The sequence below is a fragment of the Colossoma macropomum genome, unplaced genomic scaffold (assembly GCF_904425465.1).
Source record: "Colossoma macropomum unplaced genomic scaffold, Colossoma_macropomum, whole genome shotgun sequence".
NCBI lineage: Eukaryota > Metazoa > Chordata > Actinopteri > Characiformes > Serrasalmidae > Colossoma > Colossoma macropomum.
In genome coordinates, this window is record NW_023494792.1 from 24,657,057 (window position 1) to 24,683,471 (window position 26,415).

Consider the following 26,415-nt stretch of genomic DNA (forward strand, 5'->3'; position numbering starts at 1 on the left):
TGAGTTTTGCTGTAAAGTTTAAAAGGGAAATCCCAGCAGCTCAGCTCTCTGTTCAAACACTAGACATGTGTTCTGCTATGGCCACACACATACGCCTAATAAAGGTCCTACTGATTCCTTGAAGAACCTATCAGTGGATATGTATACTTTGGAAGTTTTACAAAGATTAACATTATCATTTGCATATGCATTATCTAATTAAATAAGCATTCATTTAGATGTAAAAAAGGCTTTGGATGATGTTAGAATACGATGTTTATTCATTGTGAAGACACACTCCAGTGAAAGTATTTTGCAGAATAGATGACTGAAACATCAGTGTGTTATTATTGCGACCACGCAAGCTGATTGGTTGAGAAGCGTTATAACTATTTTAACTATAACTATAACGATTTTTCACTATTCACTGTATCACTCCGCTGAGATGCCGTTGCTAAGCAACGACTTTGCCAGCTGTAGGAGACGCTCAAGCCATTTGAACATTTTTACTTCTTACTTTGCGCGAAAACAGAAAATGGACACTTTTGAGATTATATTTGACCAACAGCCGATTTGGTCAGACCCTGAAGATGAGACTACACTAAATTCCCAAACTGTCAGTTGGTCTGTGTGGAGCTCGAGGACGAACTGCTGGCTGTGCAGCGAGTGAGCGGAGCTCGTTACTCTGACTCGTTACAAGCTGCTTGTTCAGGAACTATAATTTGGCGGAAGGATCTGTGAACATTAAAACATTAAACGCCGCGTGCATGACCCAATTTATTTATTTCTTACTTTATTTATTTAACTGTTGTATAAAAGCAATAGAACACTCGAGGTCGGTGTGTTATCGCTATAACTGTGCCTGCGTGCCTGCGACCAAATCACAGCCGTGATGTTATTTTACGATAACACATTCCCTCTCGTGTTCTATTGCTTAAATCAAGAAAACACTATGCACTGTTGTCATAAACCTTTTTTGTTTTGTAGTACATAATCTGCCATACATCCAGCTATGAGCAACGTATTAATAAATCTCTCTTTAATATCTGTTAAAATAGACAAAGAATAAACATGCAAATGTTCATGAATGCAGGTTTTCTAGAAGCTGAGATTTTTCTTGTTTTCAAGATGAAGAAAAGTTGATTTTGAGGGGAAAAACAGTTGTAAGGAAGGGCATCAGAACAGCAACCAGTGAGATCTCATAAAACATCCACCATTTCCATGAATCAGTGGTGAATCGTGACTAATCGTGAAAGCAGGTCTTAAGTTTAGGTCATAAATGTCAAAATTCGCTCAAAACATGAAGAAACACTCACCTCTTTGATAATGCTAATTTGTGCTAGCTTCCCTATGGGATTTTAGTAGCTTTACATGAACATTTGTTGGCTCTATTAGGTTAAATGCAGACATTTAAAGCTTCTAAAAGACATTCCATGTTTTACGTGAAGCTTGTGACAGACATACTAGCACATATATTTTACTCTCTAGCATTTTCACTGTGACTCTTTCAGTAGAGAGGCTGGTATACAGCTGCTGCTGCTGCTGTTGTCCATTTCTAACAATCCACTGATTGGACTGACACTCATATTCACAGTCAGTAACATATCTAGAACCTCCAGAATGCCTAGAGTGATATTGGTCTCCTCTATTGGAAAGCTAAACATGATTTGTTGTTTCTTTTGTCACTTCATAATTGAGCTGATGGTTAATCTAATGTTTTAGGACTTCTCTTCAGTTCTTGAAGTCCTGACCAATAGGAGAGCTTGCTTAGCTCTAATCTACCTAGACAGCACAGAGAAAAACAATTTTTGACAAATTTTGACATTTTTATGATTATAGTTTTAGAGAAAACATGTTATAGATGCCTGCTTGTACCACAACCATCATTTCTGCCATTGTTGTCTTGCTTTATAAATTAAAGAACCTCCAAGTAACATAAGGACTTTACATGTTCATAAACTTGAAGGTTTCTCAAAGAACAGTAACGTCTGCGCCAAGGAACTTAAGGATGTTTTGGGCGCACAGTCGCTGAGTGTATGTGTGTGAAGGTGTGTGTAGAGGGTGTGGAATTAGTCAAGTGAAACTCTCAGGCCTGTTCATGCAGTCTGTTTCTGAAACACTGGAAGGTGAGGCACGGTGTTGCTCAAGCTATTCATCACAGTCTCCTCACACCTGGAGCAGAGTGTGTGACCGGTCGGTTATTTACCCTACAGCCTTGTGGCATCTGCAGTGACCCACAATGCACCCTGCCCATCCCTGTGTGTTCTCTCTGAGTATGTGTGTGCGTTTGTTTTGGTACACATTCAGGATTACATTTTTGTTATATATATTTGTATAATTTTTGTATATACATATAAATTGTATATATATATATATATATGTATATACAATTTAACTAACATCAAAAATAAAGAATGTTTTTACCCTAAACGTGTGTAAATTTACTATTTTGAGATACTTGTTATTCTTTAGACAGTGACAATATACAATATATGGGACATATTATTATTATATATATGCACTTACACAAATAATCTATATGGGACATCCTGACAAGCGTCTATGTGTGTTTGTGAGCGAATGAGTAAGTGTGTGGTCAGCACATGTGTAAGTGCTTGAGTGAATGAGTGTGTGTGTGTGTGTGTTTTGGGGTGCCCTGTGTGTGTGTGTGTGTGTTTTGGAGTGCCCTGTGTGTGTGTGTGTGTGTCACTGGGTGTGAGTAACTGGAAAATCTTAGAGGTTCTACTCAGTCTGGTTTCCTCTCTGCCTGCATTCTTTCCTTCTCTTTTTCCTCTCTCGTTCCCTGGCTTTCACACGTGTGAGGAAAGATGAAAGACTTTACTACTGACCAGGACGTCCAGCAGGACAGGGTCACACCTTCATTAAGGCTGAGAATAGGCCGAATAGACTGATTAGCTCACTGATGTGTGTTCAGCTCCAGGAAGCTGTGCTGCTGTTAGCACACCTCCCCCAACACACAAACACACCTTTCAACCTGTTTACTCACGCTCTTGAATGCCTCGGGGGAGACGAGCAGCTGATAGCAGCAATATCCTCCCAAGGGAGGGAATGTGAGAGAAAAAGATAATACATGCATTAAAATCATGTTTTTTCCCCCAAAATGGAAAAACAGGTTTTGTTTATGAACATACCACTCTGCATATACTGCTCGCGGCAGTGCCGTGGCTTTTTATAGTCCACAGTTTTTTCTCCTGTTTTCATGGCACTGTACTGCCTCGTTTCAAGTGACATGCACATATTCACTGCATCTTGCGATTAGTCTCAGCGTTTAAAAGAATAGCTCAGTAAAGAAATTGAATTTGTACAATTTCCCCTTTACTTTGAATGTAGCCGACACAATTTCTGTGCACAGTGTATTTACTGAATTTAACATAATGGGAAAAAAGCTAATTTAACATAATGGGAAGAAAAGCATTACTTACACATATTAAATGTGCCTTTTTATGTTTTATATGTAAAATTCAGCAAATAAACAGTAGTTTTGCATTAAAATGTGCAGAACTGTGTTCTCTGCAGAGGATCTACTAACTTGTTTTCACTTACAAAATCAACAAAACCAATTTCATCAGGGGTGACAAAACTTTTTCATACAGCTATACATAAGTCTTGTAGTTCCAGTGCAAAACTAAATAAGCAAACTTCAGACACCAAACATATCTTGGCTGATCAAGGGGAAAACTGTGTAAATCTGATTTTTGGCCAAGTGATCCCTTTAATAGCAGTAATTGTGCTTTTTGTTAGTGAGTTTATTTGTTATGGGGAACCAGTTTTGCTTATTATGTTTCGGGGCCTATGAGTAGTCAACATAAGTTCTGGAGAGAACCTGTCTTTATAGCTTTATTGGTGCCAGCTCCCCCTGCCCAGGCCCTAATCTTCGCCATATGAGAGAAGTGTCATAACCGGGCTGTGCTCAGACCATGGCAGCCTGCATGCTTTCTCTGCGTGAGGATCGAGACATAGCGATGGCCTGACTAACCAGATTCACAGCCTCCTCATGCTCACTTTCAGTCCTGCTGATTTTTTTTTTTGCACTGTTTATGAACGGTGGCAGTGGGCAGCAGCCTACACTTCTCCTTGGAGCTATGAGTATTTCACACTCAGTCATGTCTTCCTGGAAATAGCTCATAAAACACATAAATTGCTCCGAAAATGCTTAACATGCAGTAAACATAATTAATTTCTCCTACACAAATGACTAAAACATTTTTTGAAAAACAAAATACATACTATAATTTGTCTACCGTGCTGGCCTTCGTACATCAGCCATACACCCTTAAAAACAAATGTGCCAACCTCTCACCCACTGAAAGCAAAAACATAATTTTATACTAAATATAAATTATTACGTCTTCCCTTATTAATACATTTTCCTTTTAAAACTGTATTGAAGAAGTATTTGAAGTTGAAGTATTGTAGCGTATTTATTACAGAGTAATGTCATAATGTCATAACAGAGTTGAAACCTTTTTGTCTTTTTGGCCCTCAGTCCACCAAACCTTGCCCCCCCCCAAGACAAAACACTGGGGCACACCTGCTACAGAAGAACAACTTTTGGTTCCTTAGACAACCTGGCATGTGTGTTTGACCGTGAAGAGCCTTTTTAAACTTTAAAAAACATTCTACTGTGTAAATGTTCTATACAAAGTAGAACTGCATGTCCAATTGTATCCATTAAAACACCATCAGTGTAATTACATTGTGATTAACGTGTTAATAAAGTGCTTCATTTTTTTTCTCATTTACAGCTCAACCAGGGATTTCTGTGTGGCACAGAGATCCTCACGTGCCAAAGTGCTTACTACAACATCACTCTCTACCTGCCTGAAAACTTTCACGAAGTCCCAAAGAATCATACTTCTGTGATTAGAATGCTTTTTAGTGTTGTGACTTCGGTTCAGATACAAGGCCAGAGCGAGTGGGGGCAGGTCAGCTCTAGCTAAGAGCACACCCAACTACCTCAGGGCTAAAACAACAACAGAACTGCTGAGCATACGTCAGAACGTTGGTCGGCCTGATTGGGTGTCCTAAGACGGGCCCCTTGAGTGCTGGTACTTCTGATAAAGAAATGTTCTCATAGATGAAAAACATGCTTATAGCCCAGCCTGAAGGAAAACAGCGTTTGATCAGATGTGATCATGCTCGATGCAGGCTACAGATCTCGGCCCCTAACAAACTGAGTATCATAAAAATAAAAGATCAAAGTATGTCTCTGTTTTCTCATGAGCGTGAAGAAGGCTTCCAGGTTTACTGCAGGGAAATGCATCTTTCTTTATCTCATTTTAAGTTATTTTCTGACTGCAAAAATAGGCTAAGTAAGTTTGTCCATTGGAGCGAATCGTGTTTTTGGGATATTAATTGTTGAACCAATCCTTCTAAAGAGCTTAGCCCTGGCTGTGGGCCTTTCCTTAAAGGTTATGTTGGAATTGCTCCCCTTTATCAGTATCAGTATCAGCATCAGTATCACCTACACTGCTTCATTTTCAGCTACTCAAAAACAACATGTATACTATTTGCTGTATGTATAACTGTCTCTAACAGAAGGACAGTTAGCATACAGCTGCATGCTGCATACACATAATAACCCCATAGCAGATCTGTGCTTTGTCATGAAACTAGCTGCAAAAGCTGAGAGGTGACCTTTAATGTGCCACTTTTGGCCCAGCGCCTAGGATTTCCCCTCAAATAGTGGGTAATTCCACATGCTGTATTGCAGAAGTTGAAATCAAAGGCCTGTTAGTGTCCTACACAGTGTGGTGTGATGTCACTACTAGACCTGGTTTATACCACTGCAGCTTCTCACTTTAGGTTCATCTTTCAAAGTTTAGGTTGATAATTATTTGATAATTATGTTACTTTATGAGCCTACTAGTATTGCTTTAATACAGCCGGCATAGCAGTTCATTAATAATGATCATCATAATGACGTTGTGAAATCATCAGATGACGTTGTGAATGATCATCCGATGTGAAAATTTGACGTTTGTAGGCACCATTCTCTTTTGACCCAATATAAAATGCTAAAACTCAAAAATGAGAGGTTTAAGCAACAGTAGATCAGTTCAGCAAACAACAGCTGAACAAAACAGAATGAAATTAGACAAAAAAAAAAAAGGAATTACAAACTCATTGTGGATGTCTATGAAGTCGAATAGAAAAATAATTCAAAGATACTCTGTTATGAATTCAACTAGTTACTCATCACCACCTACCGCACTCAGTGTTGTGTATGTCTTTGTGAGATCCTGTTTCTACTACTGCAGGTTCTCATTACACAAGTTTTGTTTAAATACAACAGTTTCACCATCTTATGGGACTTTTACTGTCGCGTTCATTCTGCTGGAATGGTGGGCTTCTTTTGTTGGCCAGTTTCATGTGAAGCCCTGAACCCGGTGTGGTAGGGAGTCTGTAGCACACCTGGTCTCTATTAGCAGAGCACACTTTACATTCTGCAATTACAGAGTGATTAGGTTGAAATTATTGATTAAATGTGAGCCATCTCGTCCCCCTAAGGTCTTTTATAATACATTCTGTCTTCATGTGTTCTGTTCGCTCTGTTTACAGCCCTTGTGTGCCGCTGAAGGGTTAACGCTCTCCGTCTCTCTCACGCTCTGTTTATTTCTGGACGTGTGACGCAGCGGCGCCCCTCCCCCGCAACTACATCACCGCCTATGTCGGCCGTGATTGGTCCGCTGCTGTTGCTGTTATTTCTAGTGAAGAGAAGGGGGGCTGGGTATATAAGCTACGTGCCCCTGCACTTCTGCCCCGACTCTACTGGAGGAACAGTGTGTGAGTAAGGAAGGAGACATCCTGCGCCTCGTCGTGCCGGACCTCGACCTTTTCCAGCCTTTCCCCGTTCTGATAAATAAATGCCCACCGTAGGCGGTGGAGGAGTGAACCGCGAACTGCCCGAGGAGGAGACAGACCCGCTGCCCGCCCAGTCCAGGACTCTGAGAGCCCCTCTCCAGCTCCCCGCCGCCTCAGCGCGTCAGGCCGCCTCGCCTTCTCCATGCTTCGAGCCCGAGCCACGATGAAGCCGGAGATCAGCGCCGCCGTGGGCTTTCTGTCCAGATTCCTGCGGGTGAAGGGCCACGTCAACGACCGACAGCTGCAGACCTTCAGCCAGACCCTCCAGGACATGCTGGCAGGTGAGAGAAATGATGAGAAGAGCGCTGCGTCGCCGAAAAGAGTGCGGGAAGTTGAGGGAAACACAGCGGAGCTCTTTGTGTCTTTGACGGTTTATTTTGTGCCGTTGGCCTCAGAGACGGAAACACAAACGGCTCTGAGAAAGAGAGGAGGCCGCTTTCGGCTCCACAGCGAACTTCACCGAGTAAAACAGAGTTTTTGTAGTTTGTTTACAGCAGCTTTGCTGAGTTATGTTCATGTTAAGAAAAATTCCTCCTACTTTTCAAAATTTCGGCACAGTTAATTCTTTGAGATGTAAACAAAGTTACACAGAGAGGTTTGGTGTGAAATGCTGTTACCGAGTCACAGTTGTTCACCTCGGTGGTGATAGGAACCAGACGTCTGAAGAGTTTAATGCCCTTACAGAAAGTTATTACGTGAAATCATTATTAATGTTCTGCCTAATTCCTGAGACATTTTTATAATAGGTTTGAAATAAAATAGTGGTTAATAATATATATTTTAAATCTGTTTAGGGTGAAGAGACACATGCAGGACAGTATAAGGCAAAGTAGTATCCCCCCCAAAATAAATTTTTATAAAGATTTGCCACTATTTTTCTGAAATAGTGTCTCAAAACCATCATATTTAGCAATCAGGCAGTGTACTAGTTACCATTTAAAGTAATAACGTTATGTGACTCCACAGGTTTCTCTAAAACTGAGCATTTCACACCAAATAACTCTGAATGACTTCTTATCCATTATCCATTTAATTTTGCAGAAATTTTGAAAAAATCAGTGTAGTCCCCTTTAAGAACTGGATCAGAGTTATGTAACGCTGAGCCCAAATTTCAGCAGATGAAGCCCCCCACTCAGTCACTCAGGTTCCTCACTGCTGGGGGTCTGTGTGGTTTTATTTAATTATGTAAAGCAAAATGAATACACTTTACTTATTTTAGATACGTGCTATTTCAGTGAATTTAGGCGACATGACGAGAGCGCCGTCTGTAACGCTGAATAATAAAGGTCTCTAGCATAGTAATAACCATGTAATTAATGCATGTTTGGTTGTAAACAATCCACAAATTAACCTCGCTACTTTTACACATTTTAACAAAGTAACTCACAGTTTTAGAATTAAATTATATCGTTTAAAATCATTCAAAATCATTTAAATGATTCAGGCATAGGATTTTTTATTTTATAAGGCCAAGGCCTTAAGTTTACTTGAGCTCAGTAATTCAGTGTTAGTATTTAATACCGCTGGGGTACACGTAAACGTTTTTCATTTTTGCATGCAAGAAATGCGGTTCGGTTCTTAAAGCTGATAGAGATTTCTTTTTTAGTTGTTACACACAAATGTGTTAAATAAAAACAACACACAGCTGCTGGAACAGAAACAGTGAAGAATGTAACCGTGCGTTTCCATTGTGCTCACACATGCTAATTGCACTTTTATGCTTGAAAGAAATCGCCTACACAGCCCACCCCGGCTTCTTGTAGGCAGAAGCCGAGCCTCTATTTTTCCAGTAATGTGTGTGTTCCTGTATTTAGAGATTCTTTGACTTCCTCCATTTTATTTAATTCAGGAGCAGCGGTGAGTGTTTGTAAACAGCTGTACTTGTGGCTGCTCTCAAACAAAATGGCTGCAGCTGGGGGAGGGGACGAGCAGTCGTTGCAAGTATCAGTCAAGGGGGGAGGGCGGTAATCAAAACCCAAATCTAGTTAAATGCAGTTTTTAGATACTGGTCTATCTTTCCTTTCTGTTTCTCTGTATCTGCAGTAGCCAGAGACTGTAACACACCCGTTACAGATTACTGCACAGTAATGATCTTTCCACTGGTTTTACGAAGGCAGGCTAGTTTCCAAGTCACCCAGCTGGAGCACAGTAAAATACAGTACAGAACAGAGTGAGAGAATACGTGTGGTCCGATGTAAATAAAGGATGAGATTTGCGCAACGTTAGTGAGAGCCGTAACAATCTGGATTTCTTTCTTATTTATGGCTGCCCTCTTTATATAGAAGAGATTTGTCAACTTAAACCTGAATAGCCACAACAACATGCTACACAGTGAAGGGGAAGATCCAACATACTTGATTATCTAACAAGTAATCTAACAGATACTCTGTCATTACAATATTTTTTGTTAAATCATAGGAGTGGAGCAATATTTTTTCACTCAAAATAGTCAGATTTGTAACTCTTCAAAAATGTATATGCTTCTTGTTTTTTTTTTATAAGCCTTTTTTGTCTTCTTGTGTTGTTGGTGTTGAAGTAGATGTGTTGTGTGGTTCTTCTTGCTCCAGGTCGTTACAGTGGGGTGTAGTGTCTCTGGTAACACACAGCAGCCATTATTTAACCCACGTCTACAGGTGGCCTGTGGAGCCCTGGCCTATTTTAGGCCTTTGTAAAGCCGTGGCCCATCCCGTCGCGTCATATTTGCTTCCTTAAAGCCAGTACTGGCTCAGAGAGTGGGTAGAGAAAACAGACCGGTCTGGCAAAAGGGATCTTGATAGACAAACCTTTTGTAGGGTTTGTTATGGTTTGGCCCTAAGACACTTGTATGGTTTGCGCTCTCTGCTACACTTTACACTGCCCACTAATATCTTGTGACAAAATTGGGTAAAAAAAATTATGAAAAGCTTTCGCTTTGTTGTACATATGTATGTGTCTAGATTTCTATATATCGCATGACTCTCAGTTTTTTTTTAACCTAATGCAGTAAGACGATAAAACCCAGCTCACCATCTCATATTTTGGTGAGCAGCTGGTTAAACTGGGCCTGTGTCTCTTTAAGAGCAGAGCTCCTCCCCTACAGCTGCTATGCCAGGGCCTGAACCTTTTGCTCTTGTTGTTCAGCGCCATCAATTGAGGACTTTGTGACGCTCGGGCCAAAAGGGGATTGTGCAATCAAATGGCCCTGTCCTTGTCTGTCACGTAGCCCTTGTGGGGAGACCGTTTATGGCTGTTTGTCAGTGTTTCACCAGCAGTTATTTTTTTCCACTACAAATAAAAATCTCCCTAGATTTCGGCCTAAGAAGTAGTGTAGACCATAAAAAATAGATTTACAGTAATGTTTGCATTTTTTTTTTTGCCATTTATATTTTTTTTGATAATTGTCTAATTATCTTGATTTATTTATACATGTGCTGCGTGTGCTGTATATTTTTCATAATGAAATAACCATCTCTCTTCTTTCTCCCCACAGAGCAGTACAAACACCACTGGTTCCCTGACCGTCCCTGTAAGGGTTCGGGTTACCGCTGCATCCGCATCAACCACAAGATGGACCCTCTGGTGGGGCAGGCAGGCCAGCGCATTGGCTTGAGTATCCAGCAGCTCTACCTGCTGCTGCCCAGCGAGTTGACGCTGTGGGTGGACCCCTTCGAAGTGTCCTACCGCATCGGTGAGGACGGCTCCATCTGCGTTCTCTACGAATCGCAGCCCTCCGCTAACGTCAACGGCAGCGCCGCCACTGGAACCAGCAACAGCTCACTGGTGGACAGTCATATCAGCTGCAAAGAAGAACTGCTGGTGCTGGGTCGAACCAGCCCAGCCAAACCCTACATGATGACCGTGTCCAGCTAAAGGAGCTGCGTCCGGTTGGTTTTTAAGATAACGACATGAAATAAGGAAAAAAAAAATGAAAGAGAGAGAAAAAAAAAGCAGAGGATATGGCCTAGTGTTCAGGTGATGGAAACCTTGTAGGTTTAATTTTGCTCGTTTGGTTTGTCAGTTCTGTCTTTGTGTTGGATCTACCAGAGGCTCAGACCCTGGGGCAGCTATGAAGACCATTTCCCCTGTTTCCTGGAGCGACTGGTCTCAGACTGGGGGCTTTTATTCTCAAACATTAATGTTGACTTTGCACTTTTACACATGCCGTTTATTTCATCTCACCGCCACAAACGCAGCTCCCTCTAAATCTAGGCTTTCTGAAGCCCAGGCATGGCAGCAGTTGCACCAGTGCTGAGGGGCCGCCTCTAAGAGCCTCTTTGTTTTTTAAAAGCTCACTTGTTTTTGGACCACAAGGCGTTATTTTTTCGCCTCATCTCAGCGCCTGGTGCACTGCTGTCGTCCACTCTTTGACCTCTTCGCCTGGGCTTCAGTTTGACTAGCCCAAAGTTTCAAACGCCACCTTCTTTTCTATGCTAGTGCTCTGGAATGCCTGTATTGTTTTGGTCTGCCATGGCTGTCGTTTTTGACACTGTGACGGAAATGTTCTCATACTTTTTTGTTATTATTATTATTATTTTCTAGGGGAGGGACTCCTCTCCCTTTTGGATGAATGTCATTTTACAAAAAGAATCAAACTGATTTATTTAAGCCCTTTTGTTGTCACACCAAAAGAAAAGATGTAGCGTAGCTGTCCAGGTCTGCTTAGAAGACATTGAATGCACTTTTGACATTTAGAATTGCGTGGGATGCTCATTTTAAAACAGCCACATTCCAACTTTTTGAATGTCCCATCATGCCATTTCTTTCACTTTTTTATTTTCTGGTCTTTTGGTCTGAATGTGGAGCATAACGGATGCTTTATCTTCAGAAAACAAACCGAAACATTTTCATTTCAGACCAAGGGCTAGCATCCCAACAGCACTGCAGTACAAAAGTGGTCATAGGGTGGGATAGTGCAGGGATTATTTTAACTGCAGTGTTTTTGGGAAACTGGTTCCAGGTTGTTATTGTTTTTATGTGGTGCAGTTCTAACTTTCCAGCCATTTTAGACACGCACAAACCAAGCTGTGCAAGAGTAGCTCTTTGGCTTTCATGACTTTTATTTATTTTTCTTTCTTGTTTGCAAAAATGTCAGGGAGATCTGAGTATGGATGGAGGTCTGGCTGACCTGCACTGGCCTGGAAGCACTGTGTGTATGTGGTGTGTGTGTATGTGTGTGTGTGTGTGTGCTGGGGAAAACTGAACCAGCCTGGGTTGGGTTTTACTCCCAAACTGTCCCAAACCTCAGAACCCACAGGGCTGGGCTATGGTCCATTCCTGTGTCTCTGAGAAGGGAGGGAAGACACAGATTTTATGTTTTATGCTTTCCAGTGTTTCCTCACATGACACACTGAAGCACAGGGCTTACGGGGCCAGAAGTTCAGAGACAAAAGCGCCAGCTCCCCCACCCTAGCTCGGAGCGCACAGTGACACATATCATCCCTCTCTCTCTCCAGGCTGGGTGGAGGAAGGGGGTCAAACACACCAGACCAGGGCAGCTAAATCCCTCCCAATGACCCCCACCACCATCTATACACTCAAAAAACAGCCTAGGAGGAGAGGCCAGCCAGCACACAAACACTTTCGTGCGCTCCAGACCCCACTGAGCCTTACTGAGGGTGAGAGAGATACAGAGAGCGAAAGAGAGAGAGAGAAAGAATGGAGCTTAATGGTACCTCCTAGCCTCTGGTCATGGTGCTGCTGATGGATTCATGTTGAATCTGTTTACATGAGATCAGATATGAACTGGTGTGAGTGCACTTGAGTGGGGGAAGGTCAGGCCAGTCTGTGGGGAGGCAGGCTTTGTGTTTATGTATGTATGTGTGTGTGTGTAGGGGGTTCTGGCCTTTAGCTCTTAAGCTGCTGAGGCAGGGTGCTGATGATCAGTCCTGTATGTGTGCTAATGCCTTTGACCCTAGAGGATCATGGGTAATGAAGCCAGGTTGTTGATGCACTGCCCTCCCTTCTGTCCCTATCTCTCTTGCTCTCTCTTGCTCTCTGCTGGTGCTCCCCCTATTAATTTCTGAAAGGCAGAGACCCCCATTCTACTCAGCTGGACAGCAACACACATCTGTTAATTCTCATCTTCACGCAGTTGCACATAGCAAGTTAATGAAGCCACGCTTATGCTTCTGATTCTATATTTAGGCCTACGTGAGACAAGACAAGTCCATGCTTTTGGACGTAGTCCACTGTCCTACTTTTCACAAGGCATTCTTAAACTCAGACAGGCAGCACTGTCCACCTCCCCCCCCCACCCCCCCAATTCTCCAGAGGGATTTTAAAATTCAGAGTGTTTTACCAAACTCTGGTGATCTTAATCAAATTCGATTAGACAATTCAGATGTTTCTTTAGACCTACGATTTTGGAACTACTACTAACCCCCCCACTCCGCCCCATCTGCGCAAGAGTAACAGCTTCCCCTTTGATTCTGAGCCTCATTTGAGTTCACTTAGCCTTGGCGCAAATAGGTTTCAGAGATATCACGAAAAGTGATTTTGGGTAGTCAGAGGAAAGAGCACATAAAAATGCACTAATATGTTAACATTGAAATTATGTGACATTGAGATGTGAAAAGTCTCTACAGGAATGTATTGCCAAACTCAGGCCTCAGACATTCAACAAAACCCTTAACAGAGAAGTGCATGTTAAGATGTGAAAAATGGAAGGGAATTTATTCGGTTAATTTCTCGTCAGTCTTTTTAAGCAGCGGCTAGAATTATTGTCACTTTCACATTTGGGGTGTTTTGCGTATTTGTAGAGAATGTATTGTAATTGTACAACATATGGTAGAATACATACATAACATTACATATGGAAAGTGCCAATAATTTATATTTTGAGGTGTCTAGGTGTGTTCCTTTTTGTATTTCATATTTTAACACAGATTGCTCTTTGATAAGTGAAGCCATTTGTGTCAGGAGTGTTGGCGAGGACCAAAGTTGTTTTGGTACAAAAAAAAAAATTAGTTTCCATGCTCTGTGCTGATAGACTTATCCTTTGTTGTTTTTTTTTTCTTTTCTTTTTTTACTTAAACAAAAAAAAAACCTAGAAAAAAATCTGAGCTACCCAAGATGAAAAGCTGTCTCTATATTGTGATCTCCTGTCAGTACATCTTTTATTGTGTTTATTTTTTTTCTCTTCCTTGGGTATGTTGTTATGAACTGCTGTAAATTTGTACAGTTCATGTAAATTGATTGTGCGGAAGTTGTACAGATTTCTATATTTTGGAAGAAAAGGTTTTTTTCTCTGTAATAAAAGATTTCCTATCTTGGCAATGTTTCCCGGTAGAGGTGGTCTTATTATTTTTTCCAGTCAACACTCTCCTCCCTTTCTTGTTGGTACTCCTTCTCAGAAAGCAGCCGAAAAAGAGGGTGAGGACATTGTTTTAAAAAATGGAGGAAACGGCTTCATTCTTTTCAGGCTGTTTTCAGGAAAAGGCAAGGCAGATTGCAGACGGTGGATGTAAAAAGCCTGAGGGGAAGTTTAGCTTGACCTGTGCGGCTCTGCAGCTGCTTCGCTTTGTTAGAAAAAGGTGTGTGTGTTTGTGTGTGTGAGATTATATATAGAAAACAGGTAGTTTAACTACCCGGCCTTCAGCATGCAGCCCAATAACAGTCCTTACACAGTGAGCTTTTTACATATTGAGACAGTATTTGTAGATGAGCAAGAGCAATTAAAATAGCAATCAGAATAACCTAAAGCTTCAGGATACTGACACTTTTCCTGTGAATTCCCCTATGGAGGGAAAAAATAAACATTTTTTGAGATAAAAGAGTTTGGTATGAAAACATTGTGTGCAGTTCATACAGCCCATACATGGAAATTAAGCTGTAGAAACAGCTCGTTTTTGTGTTGCCACGAAAATTCAGTCCTTACCACGTATTCAGCCTACAGCAGTTTAGCCACGCCCATTCGCACTGAAGCTATAAGGAGTGTTTCAGCCTGGACTGCATCTTGGATGAGGCGCAATACAAGGCAGCCAATCAGAACAGAGCTTATTTACATATATCAGCCTGTTTCTGGTTGTACAACAGTCGATTCAAAACGCATGATGACTGTTTTCGGTACATAAAACTACACAAACGTCATAAATGGACGACAAGAAATGAAAGAAAAATGCTTTCACTTTTTTCTAACCGAGTGCTGACACATTTACTACAGCACGTCTTTCTAAACCCAGGATGAACGGCAGCTGCCACAAAAAGCGAGCTGTCTTTTTTGTTTTAATGGAAATCCTTTCTCTCTGTCTCCTTTTCTCTTTCTCCTAAGCTCCAGTCTCAAAATAGCAGCGTCTCTCTGCGGCAGCAGCGCATCAAACACAACAGAGAAAAGCGTGAAGCCTTGTCGGCGCATGCGCAGTGCAAAGCGCTGAGTCGTGTGAAAAAAGTGGGCGGATAACTGTGCTCTGTTTGCAGGCTCCTGATTCCTGAGGCTGAATAAGAAAAAAAAATCACTCGCACGGAGAGAGAGAGAGAGAGAGAGAGAGAGAGAGAGAGAGAGAGAAAAGAAGGGAGAGTGAGTGGGGGGATACAAAGGAGCATATGACAAGAACTGGTTTATTCCATAGGGAGAAAGATGGCTGTGTTTGTGCTCTAGTTGAGATAAAAATCCAGGGCAGGCGCTGCGCTGGCTGTCCAAACAAAGCGTTTGGAGGGAAGAGAGAGAGAGTTCAGTGGAAGCAGAATGTTTTCGAGGTGGCTTAAAACCATTCTCAAAGTAAAAGTACTGTTACTTCGATGAAATACTTAAGTACCAACGCGTGTAGGAGTAGAAAAGTAACGTATCCTATAAGCATAGGAAGTAAAGTGTGTGAGGCTCTATTCTTCTTTTTTTTTGGGATCCTTTTGTCCTAAAATCAAATGCCAAAGCTCAAAAGCATGAGGCGTGATCAACAGCAAAACAGTCCAAGAGCTGAAACAACAGAACTGAATGAAAAAAGGAATCGGGAAGTAAATGCGAATGACTGAAATGGGAGTTCCAAATCTGTAAAGAACACAAAACTGAATAAACATAGCTGCCTATTTCTGGTAACTTCACTCTGGTATTTCTCATAAGGCCTCAGAATGCTTTACTCATTCTTTACCTGCAGCTCAGGCTGTGCCAGACACTGAGCAACCATTTCAGACTCTCTGCCAAACATTTGAATTTAAACAGCTTTCAGAGGGATTGAGTCAGGAACCTCTTACTAATCTATTTTCCACTGAGTGCTAAACATGGAAAACGTGCAAAAAAAAAAAAAAAAAAACAGCCAGAGGCACACTGAGAACCATTTAGAGATTTAGAGCGCAATCAGCTGCAGACCCTCAGACTTTAAACATAGTAATAGGCCCAAGTGGGAACTGTTTTTTAACCCTTTTCTACTTCACAATATGCCACTATATTCATGGAAGTCATACAACCGCAGTTCCATAAAAGTTGGGACTGTATGTGAAATGCGGATAAAAACAGAAAGACATAGTCTGGAAGGCAGCAAATGTTGCTCCAAAATCTGTTCCGTGTTAATGGTGCTTTCACAGATTGGCAGGTTATCCACTAATCCCCCATACCATGAAGTATTGAAGTATTCCCGAAATCTTGGGGTAATATTTATGCATAGCATGCTGGAGCCTTGATCCATCCTTGCACATAAAGGACTAGGGCTTTTCTGGATGCTCCTTTTATATCCAAGCTTGATTGCATCACTTGTTTAAGATGTCTTTTGAATATTTCACAGTGCTTGTAGTCTTGAATTGCCCCGTACCAACTCTTTTGGAACATACTGCAGGAATCAATTTTAGAATGATCATATATTTACAAACAAATAATGAAACTGATAAGATTAAACACAAATATCTTTGTCTTTGTACTGTTTTTGTTCAAATACAGGGCAAAGTAGATTTATAAATCACTGCTTTCTGTGTTTATTTGCATTTTACCTACTGTCCCAAATTTTGTTGAACTTTTTTTCTTGGTTGAATGTCTGGAGTTTTTAGAAATTTTAGAAGAAAGTTGTTGGAACTGATTGTGGGGCAGATTATGTAATGAAATGGGGAAGACTTCTTAGCAATGCAATGAAATTATTGCAAACAGACCATTTTTTTATCATATTTTTACATTTTATATCAACAATTGAGCTAGTTTGTATTGTAGTCCATGCAGTTATGGAATAAAAAGGCTTTGGATGTAAACCTGGCATTTGATTTAGTAATTGTAAAAACATTGTAAGCAATTGTTTCATTGCAGGACATCTTCTCTAATTCAGTATATAATCTGGTAAATGAAATAAAGCGAAGGACACATGCACATATATTGATGATAATCTGCTTCTAAGTGATTAGTAGGTGTTTTCACAGTTCTGCAGTTCACATGCAGTCATGATGCACAGTGCTTCACAGAGGTTTAGAGGTAGTCAGTTTTGTTTGTGCTCTATTTTCCCTTTTCACATCCAGATTTTTAAAGCTTTCTTCACATTCATGCTTTCAGATCTGCAGGGAGGCTTCTTGAGTTGCTGAACTGATGTTGGCCATTTTTAGCCCTGTTCTTGTGGAAATGTTTTGGCTGACCTCAGGGTGTAGGATGATTCTTGGAAGATGTTTTGGCTTGCATTGTAAACACATGATTTTGAAAGCCAGCAAGAGTTTAATGGGCAATACTGCTAAGGTTGCTCATAGTGAATGTAAAGCAGTATTCACCAGCTAGTGTTACACAAATGAACTATATTTTTATAGTGTTTTAGCAATTACTAATTATGCTTCTTGTGTATCAGCTTGAAGGATGGTGTCTTGAGGATGATCTTTGTTTGCCATCCTGTTATTTAGCATGTAAAAGGGTTTCTATCTCATATGACATCTGTAGTTGCAACACTGGCCTTTGATCTTTCAAGAAAAGACAAGGATAAAAAAAACAAAAACAACTTTGGTGCAAGAACACAGCCTTGTTGTTCTTCGATATAAGGGCTTACAAAGCTCAGATTTTTGGGCTTCAGTGAGCTCCATGAGCCGCTGTAACCATCAGTTTTACTAATTGTGTGGACCCAATTGAACTATGCTTTAGTTTCACACTGGAGCTATGAGGCAAATATAGCTAACAGATAATTAATAGCTATACTCTGTTACCTATTAGCCTTCTGCAAACTGCATGATCACAAACCTGCCCCAAACCATGTTGAGTTGTTAAGTAATGTCTAATAGACCTGCTTAAGTGGTTTTCTGCACTGATGACTTGAACAGAGTATCCCACATTGCTAAAAACATTAGTAGCAGCCAATAGTGAGTGGTATACCTGTTGAAAAGCAGTTCTTTGTTTTGACTGTTTTTGCATTAAAAATATTTCTGATTTACCTTGGCTGTTAAAATTGGTTCCTATTAAAAGGTGAAGGGACATCCCAAAAAAGAAGCCACTTTTAACCTATAAAAAATAACCTACTTAAGCATGTAAAATAGTTTAATTTGAAAAAATATATAAACCATATAAATATAGAAACCATCAGAAATCGTAATTATACCACCTACTGCCTTGGCCATACTACTAGTAGCAGCCATTTTGAAACCTGAGTTTTGAAACTCTGTGCTTTTGTCTATTTTTTGTCTGTTGTATGGATCCACTTTCACTATGATACTGCTTTGGATCTAGACGTCTTTGTGGGACTCGAGATGACTGTAATTGAGAGCAGCAAACTGAGACGGACAACAGCTCTGCTGCAGCTGCTCTCCAGCTCTAATGAGACTCATTGTCCTGCTGATGAGAGACGCCTTTCATTGTGTGGTCTGTGTGTTTACTGGCAAGTTTGTGCATGTGAGTGCGTTTTTATGTGTATGTGTTCATCTAACAATGCTACTGTGGCCTTTTGTGATGTAGGCCTTTGTGTTCTCACCCTTTCTGCATCAAACAGTACAGATGTATGTGTACACGTGTGTATGTGTGGTTTGGTGCAGGTTCCTGTACGCAGGCATGTGTTTTTGTGCATGTATGTCACACAGTTGCACGGTGAATTCCTCTCTGATGTTGGCATGACCCGGTGGGTTTCCTGTGTGTCTTTTTCTCCCTCCTACTTGAGGCTACAAAAGGTGGAGCTGAAACAGTGCAGCTGTGAGAATGCACATCTGCTCTGTAGGGGTGAGCCTCAGACCCAGTTGCTCAGTTGGAGATCTTCTCTCCGTCTTCGCCCCAGGCCAAGGCATGGTGTGGCCTACTTGCCTCTTTAAGCCTTCCTCAGGTGCTGCTTGTGTTGCCTTCACCTGTTAGTCCATGCTTCTCCAACTTCTGGAGTTTTTTTTTGATTTAAGGTAGATTACTAAGTTTTTATGTTCCAGTGCTTTATAGTCAGAAACATGGAAGATGTCAGGAAGTTGCTATGAATGTTTGGGAAAACCTACTTACCTGCTAATGCAAACTAGTTAGCTAGCTAGTACATATGTACAAAATGCGAACAGTAGTTCCAGATATAAACAAATGTGTGTATCCTAATCTGTGACTGTAAGAAGTAAAATGTATATATAAAGATAAATAATTATACCCACTGCTGACCAGCAAAATCCTGCTTTTCCCTGACATGATGAAAAGGTAAATGTTAGCAAAGGCAGAAATACGGATGTGCACAGGTACTCGAGTACTCAGTTAACAGTTCAATGTGCTCAAATTATTATTTGTATATTCATTACAGTTTCATTGCAAAAAGATGGTTGAAATGTACAGGCTAACAATTCAATTATTTTATTGAATAGTTAGTTTAATGTGACAGCTTTGCTTATATTTGTAAGCACATCTGAAGAAGCAGCCTCTGCTACTCACCCAACTCAAAAACCTACTGATGTTCCTCAGCTATTTATGATGAAAAATATTATACGCTTTTTTAGCTTCTGATCACAAGTGCGATCATCTGAAAACTTTGGCCTACAGCTGTCTGCTATTTTCCCTTTTTGTTGTTTCTTCTTCCTTCCCTGTGGTTAACTGGATAGGTGTTCAACTCTTATGGTTGCTCGAATAGCAAAATTAGACTGCTCCTGGCTAGTCAGAAACTTACGCAGAAATTTTGTGTATATAGTTTCCAACTGTAATGTGCAGCATTTAAGTCAGGAACTCAAAAAGCAGCATTAACACCAACACTTAATGTTTATACCAGTTAGCAGAGAGGAACAAAGAATTCGACAGTTCCCTAAACCATGTTACCTCATAGAAGTGCTGAGAAAGTGAGCAACTGTTTGCAATCAGCATTAAAAGCTTACTTCTCCAGGCTTAAGGGAGTTGGTGTGCGTAGGTGTGCTCTCTGGGTTTCGTATCAAACTCTAGGACATGTGAGAGATTAACACTCAGGCTTGTGTACACACTGTGAACCCCAGAGTACCTGAAGTACCTGTTTTTCCTATCCACATCTTATCATGAAAGACGTTAGGAGGAGTGTGGACTGCTGTGGCCTGTGGAGATGATAGCTGGGTTATGAGGACACCTCCAGTTGTATGTATGGAATCTGACTCTACCAAGGACATGTGTCTGACCTAGCTAGAAGAGTCTTCCATTTTTAGAGCAGCTGTTTGGCTTTTGGGCTGGGCTTTCCTCTTATAAGAGAAACCCTGCAGTATGCCAGAAACGTCCATGTTGCGGTTCCTTTTATGCCACGTCTTTTAAGGAACGTGTGGAACGCTCAGGGGAAACCAGTGCTCTGGTGTTTTTCTCTCTCTCTCCCTCTCTAAAGGTCAGTGGCCTGTGGCGTCTAGGGGCCAAATGCTGACTCAGAAAAAAAAATCCCAAAGAGGGAAAAAAAACCCCAGCCAGTTTTGATTGAGAAAAGCAACAGCACAAACATCTCAAGCATCCACATTTGTTTCTGAGGCAGCGGACATAAAGAAATAACCGGGCTTTTGGGGTAAGCCTAACATGAACACCAGACCAATGCGGACAAATCATGGACCAGCTGGTATTGAAGTGTGAATTACTGTAATAGTTTCCAAATTCCAGCAGTGTCTGATGGTCAGAGGGTGGTGTGTGGGGAGCAAATTGTTTGAGAAATTCAACAAAAAGTTGACTTATTATATGAATTTCCTGTTCTATTTAAACTTAAAATCCAAGGCTTATTTCGTACTAAGGCTTATTATTCATTAACCACAGGGACTTCAATGCAAACTGGTTGAGCTATTCTTAGGTTATTAAAGTGTGTAATAATACTTTGTGTCCGCTGGTGGACCCATGGCCTTTTAAGAGGTTAAGCTGTAACGGAGAGTTGAAACAGAAAGCTGGCGAATAAGAAGGCTGATCTAAAGAGGCCCAGGACCATCATGTTGATTAGAGCTGGTTTGTTTTATATAAGAGGGAGCTGATGTACTTTGGCCTGATTGGGTAAAGAGATTCAAAGAGTGCCAAACCCAGACTAAACACGATTCACTTCAGAATTCTTCATAACACAGGTCTCATTGATCCCTCAATTAAAGCAGATTATTCCTGTAAAGATGCATAACATACACTATTTACTCCTTAGGCTGATTTACATGGTGAAACTTTCATGCACCTAGTTGTATGTTGTAAGTTGCCTGAAACATCATTTCCATGCAACTTGACAAATTACATGAAGCAATTCAAAAACAAAGTTGCACACAACACATTCATTTACTCCACTAAACAGCCAAATTAGCAGCTCATATTTTTGATACACCACACTGTCCTTGTCATAAAGTCATATGTGAGGTGTTAATTACATATTTGCAGCAATTTTACTATCGAGCGAATTGCAGGTTTGTATTATGCAAATCAAGTGCAATTTAGTTTCATGTCAGTTTTAATCAACCAAAATTGAATGAAAGTTTCACTGTCAAAAATCAGTCTTAGAAGCCCAGAGTTATTACTCATATTTTACTATGCTATTCAAATGTAGTTACATAATAGTGTATTTAATTACATAGTAAGTCCTGCAAAGATTTACATACACATTTAATTTACATTCTGTATCGACGGGTTTGAGTCTGCAATTTCAACATATTTGTTCATTTTGATGTCACCAAATGATAAAATCATGGCAAAATTATAATCACATATCTCCTCCTGTGCTCTTTTGACAGAATTTCCATGCGCTGTGAGAAATAATTTTCACCATTAACATGCTTTTGTTATCATCTATGTTAGCTAACTTTTAAAGGTTAACCCATTTAACTGCAGGCTTATTAAGACTTATTATTGAATGAATTCTAGAATTTATTTAGCAACTACTTTGCAGCTAATATATAAGGTGTGTAGTTACAGGGCATTTGCAGTTTGAGGGGTTAAACATTATCAGTAACCATTATTTGTCAGATAAATGATATTCAATTGCAGATAAGGAGGAAAGACAGAGCTTAGAGCTGTACTGAACTCGACACGTGGCAAATTTAAAGCCCTCTGCTCGTAAACAAAACAACCGCACATGCGAATGCAACTCTGCATGTTTCTGAGAAGTGAGAGAAAGTCAGCGCTTCAGCTGTTTCCTGCTTCCTGTTGAATAGAACACCACAAACCTGCAAAGAGAGCGAAAGAGAGAGAGAGATACCATGTAAATACAGGCTGAGCCATAGCTTTCCTGTGTACTTCTTGAGGCCCTCCAACTGCCGGTAATGGCCTAGTTTAAAGCAGTACATATCACCTAAACACACACACCACACAGCACTCGCCATCACACCCTCCATATCACTTCTATTAAGAAACACTCCTACACACTCCTACACAAGCCTACATACACAAACACAAAGCCCAGTGTGTGTGCTTGTGTGACTCACAATACCACGTACACTCCCAGCTGGTGTTTTTCTTCTTGACTGTGTTACATCCATCAGCATTATTAGTGTCCCTACATGTGATATGCATGCCTCACACTCACCATTTCAGCCTCAAGACGAGGGCTGAAGGAAGAGCCTGTAGACTGATGGTATATATCCAGGCCCTGTTTTGTGGAACAGGACAGATCAATATTTACTTACAGTGTGTGCATGTTGTTCCCTGTGCTGTCATTCCTTCAGGCATTAGTGTAAACCAGGTTATAACTCCTGTTATAATACATGGAACAAGAGGGTTTTTTTCATTCTTTTAAAGGTCCTTGGCTGTTTTTCATTCCATGACCTCTGGTTGGACTCAGGCTCTGTTGAATGCCACTTCCTTCAATGTCACAAATATTTGTGAGAAGACAAGGCCCAATCACTCTTATCGACCTGCAGATCACTCTTATCAACAGTGAACAAACAGGGCATTCAGAGCTTATGGGCCCAATTAGTTACTTATTCATCTAAATTGTCCAGTACAGAAGTACAGTAGAGTATAATACAGCTGTATGCAAATACACCACCTGACAACATATTTTTTTATTCAAACATGCATAATTTTTGATTGATTTGTGATAAAATCTTGCCATTTGTTTGAGAAAGTGAAGGAACATGACAAATGTACTATCTTAGGAATAATGCCAACCTGGAAAGCCTGGATTGTTAAGGGGTAAAAAAATGTGGAAACTGTAAGTAAATCCATCTGGATTAGAAATTCTTCTGGAGTACAATACATATATGATTAAATATTGGTTTGAAATATCAGTCAAATCTAAATATCTGAGCAATACCGAAATGATTCCAATAGCATTGTGCATCCCTAAAATCTGCCTCTCATACCAAGGAAGATACTTAGATGAAGGAAGGAAAGAAAGGAAGCTGAATGTTGTAGAATTTACCCAAAATATTAATAAATAGTGTGTTTAATAGTGCGCTTAATATATGACATAACAGCAAAACAACACATACATAATAGTAAAGTGGACTTTGCAAGTACATCTACTGAACTGAGAAGCTCAGGTCTGATCAGACCTGCAGCAGTGGCTTGTCCACATCATCTCAGTATAGGAGAACTCGCCTTGCTGAGCGAAGTCCCCATTCAACCTCAAGCTCCAAGGGAGGGTGAAAAATAGCAACTGCAGGTGTTTGCGAAAAAGCGTAAAAGCATTTGTGAAAAGATGTATGCATGACGTAAGGCTTAAGAAAGGATTATCAAACAAGTGCGCACAGCTGTTGACGAATCGTTTGATATTCCAGTTCTCTGAGGTCGCAGCGTCTCAGCAGGCCCTGGAGCCTTTGGTTGGAGTTGTCATGGTTACCACAGCAGCTCTGGAGCTCTCCGATGGATCTGCTAGCTAGAGCCGGAGAGGCAAGGGGATTATTTGCAAAGCCCCAAGAGATTATGATAACATATGATCATGGTAGGAAGGACATGCGCCTGTGAAGTCAGTCTGTGAGCAAAGATGTTCACAAAAGGGTTTAAACTTGAGAGACTGTCTGATTGGGCAGCATCTAAGCAGTGTTCATGACATGTTTACCCTCTAAGTGCTGTAGGTTAATATATGTAGAAGACAGTGTAGGCAACAGTGTAGCAGGGTAGATACATATACACACTGATTGTCAGTTTGTTAGGTACAACTAACATAAACATATTAATACCGACATAGTCATTTCTTCCATTAACGAAACACAAGATTGGACCTTTTTTATGTTTATCTTTTTTATTCTTGTTTCTCTGCAATCTTTGATTGAAGTGTGGTGACTTTTGCCCACCTCTAAATATCATATGATGTTTGGTTGCGTCACTGTGTCCCAGTGTCAGGGAAACTTTATGCTTTCCAATAATATCTTAGCATGTTGTTCCTCCCCTCCCACCACCCTGACCAATCATTGAGCGAGAGCACCAGTCATCGCCTCCGCATCCAGCTGCAAGTACATGTCGGCAGACACCTTCCTTTCCTCTCCACACTTTACTGTTTCGTTTTTGGTTTTTGTACCGGATTTAAAATAATCACTTTTGAGTTATTTCAGTTTGTTTATGTGCCAAACCCGCGCTAATGTTAACACAAGTGAGGTAGTTCAAATATGTGGCAGCATTTGTGCTGTTTTCTGAAGTTTTCTGCCCTGCTGTGAGGCCGCAATGCTCTGAGGGGGAGCAGCTGATGATGAACTGACATGCACACACGCACAGTGTCCACCTATTGCTCAAAGATGTTAGGTAGTTACTGTCGTACACAGATTTATTTTAACAATAAGTTGACTTTTTTTTATATCTTTTTTTTTGCTTTTGCAATGCAAATGTAAGAAGAGTGAGAGTAAGGTGGTGCTAACAGGCTAGCTTGCTAACTGGCACTTTGCACCATCCACATCTACAAAAATACACATTAAAATCAAGCTTTCAACAATTAATGAATCATGTTTCAGAAAATCCACATCAAAAATGCATCAAAATTTATACTGAGATGGTACTGACGTGTTAGTGTGTGTTGTGCTGGTTTGAGTGGATCAGACACAGTAGTGCTGCTGGAGTTTTTAAACACTGTGTCCACTCACAGTCCACTCTATTAGACACTCCTACCTTGTTAGTCCACCTTGTAGATGTAAAGTCAGAGACAGTAGCTCATCTGCTGCTGCACAGTTTGTGTTGGTCATCCTCTAGTCCTTCATCAGTGGTCACAGGACACTGTTGCCTGTATATTTTTAGTTGATGGACTGTTCTCAGTCCAGCAGTGACACTGAGGTGTTTAAAACTCCGGCAGCACTGCTGTGTCTGATCCACTCATACTAGCGCAACACTCACTAACACACCGCCACCATATCAGTATCACTGCAGTGCTGAGAATGATCCACCACCCAAATAGTACCTGCCCTGTGGTGGTCCTGTGGGGGTCCTGACCTTTGAAGAACAGGGTAAAAGGGGGCTAACAAAGTATGCAGAGAAACAGATGGACTACAGTCTGTAATTGTAGAACTATAAAGTGCACCTATATAGTAAGTGGAGCTGATAAAATGGACAACAAGACCAGTCGGTTCAAACTCACAAATACTCAATTATAATTATTAGTTAATTATCACTCTCTGCACAACTTCAGGATTTCAGAGGTCTGTGAGTAGAGTGTCTGTGGCTACATGTGCATGGACACACATAGTCAGCAGTTCCACTCCAGTCTGGATTCTGTTGGCCTACTTTTGCCTGCCAGCCCCAAAGTGTCAACTATCCTACCCCATACAGAGCTGTCACACACGTACACACATACACGAATAGCTTAGTGTGTAGAGTCAAAGTGCAGCTAAGGGTCGAATCACCTAAACAGCTGACCATCTTATGTCCTGTGACCACTGGAGACACAGAAACTCAGCCACACCTCTGGTCTTGCTGGGGGCGTACGTGCTGTGGTTCAGTTACAGTCTGAGTGTGTGCGTGTGTGTATTGGAGTGGCTCACTCTGTTCACCCTTGCACTGTTTTGAAGCAGGAAACAGGCTTGTGCAAAAGCCATTGTGACACAGTTCATCAGCCGGGATTCAGAATTAGAGGGCATTGTTGCCATAGCAGCAGGGTATTTTTTTTCCTCAGGACTGGAACAGCTCCTATTAGTAAGACGCAAACAAAATGAACTGTTTTCAGCTCACTCTTGTCTATCCAGTACTTTTCCATCTTTCCCTTTAGGTTGCTCTTCTGCTTGTCACTGCACTGGAGTGACAGTCATACTCAGATCAGATCAGCAGCAGCAAAGGAGGAGAAAAGTTATTTCCTTTAACCCCTCAAATGGCCAGGGTCCGACCAATGGGCCCAAAGTTTTACTCCACGCTTCTAC

General features: G+C 40.9%; 1 protein-coding gene across 1 annotated transcript; it reads left to right on the forward strand.

The window, feature by feature from the left end:
• The first annotated feature begins 6,756 nt into the window (after positions 1-6,756).
• btg1 (B-cell translocation gene 1, anti-proliferative) lies at positions 6,757-14,122 on the forward strand. Its single transcript, XM_036576676.1, has 2 exons — positions 6,757-7,145; positions 10,334-14,122. The coding sequence occupies exons 1-2, from the start codon at positions 7,007-7,009 to the stop codon at positions 10,711-10,713; spliced, it is 519 nt and encodes a 172-aa protein (XP_036432569.1). The 5' UTR covers positions 6,757-7,006; the 3' UTR covers positions 10,714-14,122.
• The last annotated feature ends 12,293 nt before the right edge of the window (positions 14,123-26,415 follow it).